At 55.6% G+C, this 3,656-nt stretch overlaps 1 protein-coding gene across 1 annotated transcript; it reads left to right on the top strand.

The window, feature by feature from the left end:
- The first annotated feature begins 2,528 nt into the window (after positions 1-2,528).
- On the top strand, positions 2,529-3,368 carry LOC135369131 (uncharacterized). The gene has a single exon (XM_064602793.1). It carries the CDS (start codon positions 2,697-2,699, stop codon positions 3,366-3,368), a length of 672 nt encoding a protein of 223 aa, XP_064458863.1. The 5' UTR covers positions 2,529-2,696.
- The last annotated feature ends 288 nt before the right edge of the window (positions 3,369-3,656 follow it).

The following is a 3,656-nucleotide window of genomic DNA, read 5'->3' as shown; positions in this document are numbered from 1 at the left end:
TTCTCCCTTTCTTTTTCTCTTTTGTCGTCCCATTGTTTGTCATCCCATGTTGATGCATTTCTTATAACCTCTGAACTGCCATATAATCCACCTTCTCCTATATTATACATAGTGCCACGAATCATCATCGCGAAGCTTCCAGGGCAGGCACGAATACGGTACATCTCATCCCGGCGCATGCTGAAGAAGAAGCAAGAAGCTTCCAGACACATCGCCTGCTCTCTGGCAAACGCACGTGCTGTTTCTAGACTTTTCGGCGCGACGTTTAAATGCTTGTGCGCTCCAAGCTGGAGCCTTCATTCTTTGGACTCAGTTGTGTTCAGAGAGCTATCACTCTTGTGTTTTGCTACCAAGTAGTCTAATAAAGCGTTCGCTGTTTATTCGACGACTCGCCGACCCATTTCGCTTCGTGACATTTCTGGTGGAGTATTGGTCTACGATGACGGCTATCTTCGTGCCGTTCGCTAGGTGTTGTGGCTCCGGGCGAAAATTTGTGACCAGGAGTTCGAATATTCCGTTTCTTACGGACACAATTTCTCTTGCTATCCCAATTCCTCGTTCAAGGAGAAGTTGCGTGTTGCCTTCAGCCAACAAACAGCCAGTCGGTGCTCTCTCGCACATAGCGGTCACAAGGACTGACGACAAGGGAGGCAGGTTGACGTGCTGAGTCGTCACGGCGGTTACGTCCGTGTTTGCGCGTTTCTCCGGGGTTATTCGTGCCCACCACTTGTCTTCTGCTGTTTCCGGCGTTTTAAAAGAGATAACTCCATTTGTGAAGTCGATGATTGCTTCGTTTTCGACTAGAAAGTCCATTCCGAGTATTACATCCCGTGGGCAGTTCGGCAAGACGGCAAAGCTGACGACGTACTGGATGTCACGCACTTGTATGACTGCCATGCATCGGCCAGTCGGTGTTACGGCGTGTCCACCAGCAGTGCCGATGTTAGGCTCATCCCACTTCGTTTGCACCTTGCGAAGCTTCTTAGCCAACCTACCACTTATAACAGAGTCGTCGGCTCCGGTATCGATTAACGCAATCATCTCATGGCCGTCGATGAGTATTTTCAGGTTATTGGTAATTTTTCGAGCGTCGTATTGGTGCTGCGTTGCTGTTCGTCGAGTTGGAGGAATTGTAACTTGTCGTCGGTCCGCAGCTTCACCTCCCGGAGCTGCAATCTTCAGTTTTCCCGGTTAGGGCTGCGCCACACAGGTCGTCTTGCCAGGGACGGTGAACGTGCTCTTCCTGGCGACCTGCTGCGGTGGGGGACGCTCGGGGACAGGTCGCGTCGCGAGCCAGCAAAAGCATTCTGCTGCCGTAGATAGTCTTCAATTGCGGCGGGGCGACTACCGCGCCGGTGGCTGGGGGCGTCGGGTGAAAAACCGGGAAGGCCAAGTCGTCGGTAGCGACATCGGCGATAGACGTGGTTGGCCTCTCCGCAGTGGTAGCAGAGCGGTCTGAAGTCGGGAGTCCGCCAAACGTCCGTTTTGCGAAACGGCTGAGAGTGTGGCGGGACGCTGGGAGTAGGTTGGACAGGCCGAGGAGGCGTCCAACGGTTTCCGTAGTACGACGGACGAGTAGGTGGCACCTGTCTCACAGCGGCGGCGTAGGTTGGTCTCGGTACTTCGGCGTCGGGGTTGGCGGTTGACGATGTCTGGATTGCCTGCTGAACCTCGTCCTTGATGATCGCACCGATCGAAGACAAAGGGTCTTGAGCCTTCTCAGGACAGAGGAGAGCTCGTACTTCTTCGCGTAACACCTCTCGAATCAGCTGTCTGAGCGATCCGACGTCGAGGCCAGCGGTCGTGGAGAAAGCCTCGTAGCCCTGGTGTCGTTCGTTGACGGTAGCGCGAGAGAGCAGGGTCCTCTCAATGCGGACGGCTTCGTCCAGAAAAGCGTCGGTCGTGGCGGGTGAATCCCGGGACAGGTCGCGAAAAATTTCTTCTTTTACGCCCCTCATGAGTCGCTGAACCTTCTTCTCCTCGGATGCTTTGGGGTCAACTCGCCGGAAGAGCCGCAACACATCTTCGACGAAGCCTGTAACGCTTTCGTTTGGCAGCTGGATCCGTCTCTGGAGCAAATGTTCAGCGCGTTCAGCTCGTTGTTGAAAAGCGACGCCTCGCGGAGTTTGCTTTTGAAGACGTCCCAGGACGTGAGCGAAGTCTCCCGGTTCTCGAACCATGTCTTCGCGGTGCCTTCCAGGGAGAAATAGACGTTGACGAGCTTCTGGTCGTCACTCCAGTTGTTGAACTTGGCGATCCGCTCATAGTGGTCGACCCAATCGTCCACGTCGTCGTAATACTCCCCGCTGAATGTCTTCGGCGACCATGCAGGGGCTATGGGCGTGGCAACAGGTTGCGCCACTTGGGTACTGGTCTCCGCAGTCATCTTCTTCTTGCGTTTAGGGGGTTCTAATGGACCGAATTCTGCAGGCAGACCAGGCTGTCTTCTGCTTTGTCGCAGTTGGTCTTCCAGGCCGTTGGACAAGGAATGCCCCTGTAGCAGTGCAGCACCTTCATCCACATCGCTGGTCTGGTCATCCACATCGCTACTGGTGCGAGGCACCATCTCACGAGCACAATCATTAAACCATCAGTTGGGCTCTCGCCACTAACCGAACAGGTTGTCGTTATTTAGAGCTCCCAACATTGGTGACCCGAACGTCGAACGTAAGGATCGAACATCGTCCTTAACCGCCATGTCCGTCGACCATCAAGCCCACCCGCCGCCTCCATCGAACCCATCCTTATCGGCAGTGGCTGTCAAGTTACCACAATTTTTTGACCGCAACTCGGCCGTGTGGTTTATCCAAGCGGAGGCGCAATTTCATCTCGCTGGCGTAACATCACAACTGACGAAATTTTACCACGTCACCTCCGCCCTCACCCCAACTGCGGCCGATGAGGTGTACGACGTCCTCGCCAACCCCTCGCCAACCACACCTTACGACCAGCTCAAGCAAGCCCTCCCGCAACGCACCACCTCCTCCAGCCGGTCCCGCCTTCAACAACTGCTATCCGCTGAAGAGCTGGGAGACCGCCGCCCCACACAGCTACTTCGCCGAATGCGGCAGCTGCTTGGCGACAATTCCGCTACCATGGACGACGTTCTTCTCCGTGAACTATTTTTACAACGTCTGCCACAGAACGTTCAAATGGTTCTGGCAACAGCAGCGAACATGTCACTCGACCAGCTGGCTACGCTCGCAGATGCGGTTGTTGAGGTCGCCACCCCGTCCATCGCTGCCACCGCTGCACCACAACACCCCGTTCTTCCAACACCGTCTGCAGCGGCAAGCCCTTCTGGCTCTCCGCAATTAGAAGACCTCTGCCGCGAGTTCCGCGCGCTTGCCTCTCTCATTGCAGCATGACATGCTCCACCGCAGCAAACTCGTCAACCCTACCGTCGCCGCCGTTTCAGTCGGAGTCCACGGCGCTATTCTCCCAGCCGCTCGAATAGCAGAGACCGCGACGGAAGCCTGGCGACGACGATTTGCTGGTACCATCGCAAGTTTGGCGCCGAGGCCCGTCATTGCCTACTACCATGTTCTTGGCAGCAGGGAAACCCGCCCGCGGGCCATTGATGGCGACCAATGGTCCATCCTCCCAGTCCAGTCGCCTATTTTATATACGGGACAAAACATCAGCCCGCCGCTTCC

This window comes from Ornithodoros turicata, chromosome 9, assembly GCF_037126465.1.
Source record: "Ornithodoros turicata isolate Travis chromosome 9, ASM3712646v1, whole genome shotgun sequence".
Lineage (NCBI taxonomy): Eukaryota > Metazoa > Arthropoda > Arachnida > Ixodida > Argasidae > Ornithodoros > Ornithodoros turicata.
The sequence above is the reverse complement of the archived record's forward strand: the minus strand, read 5'-3'. Positions and strand labels throughout refer to the sequence as shown.

Bases quoted from the DNA above. Each gene is read 5' to 3' on its own strand.
- LOC135369131 (XM_064602793.1), top strand. From the start codon at position 2,697: ATGTCCGTCGACCATCAAGCCCACCCGCCGCCTCCATCGAACCCATCC.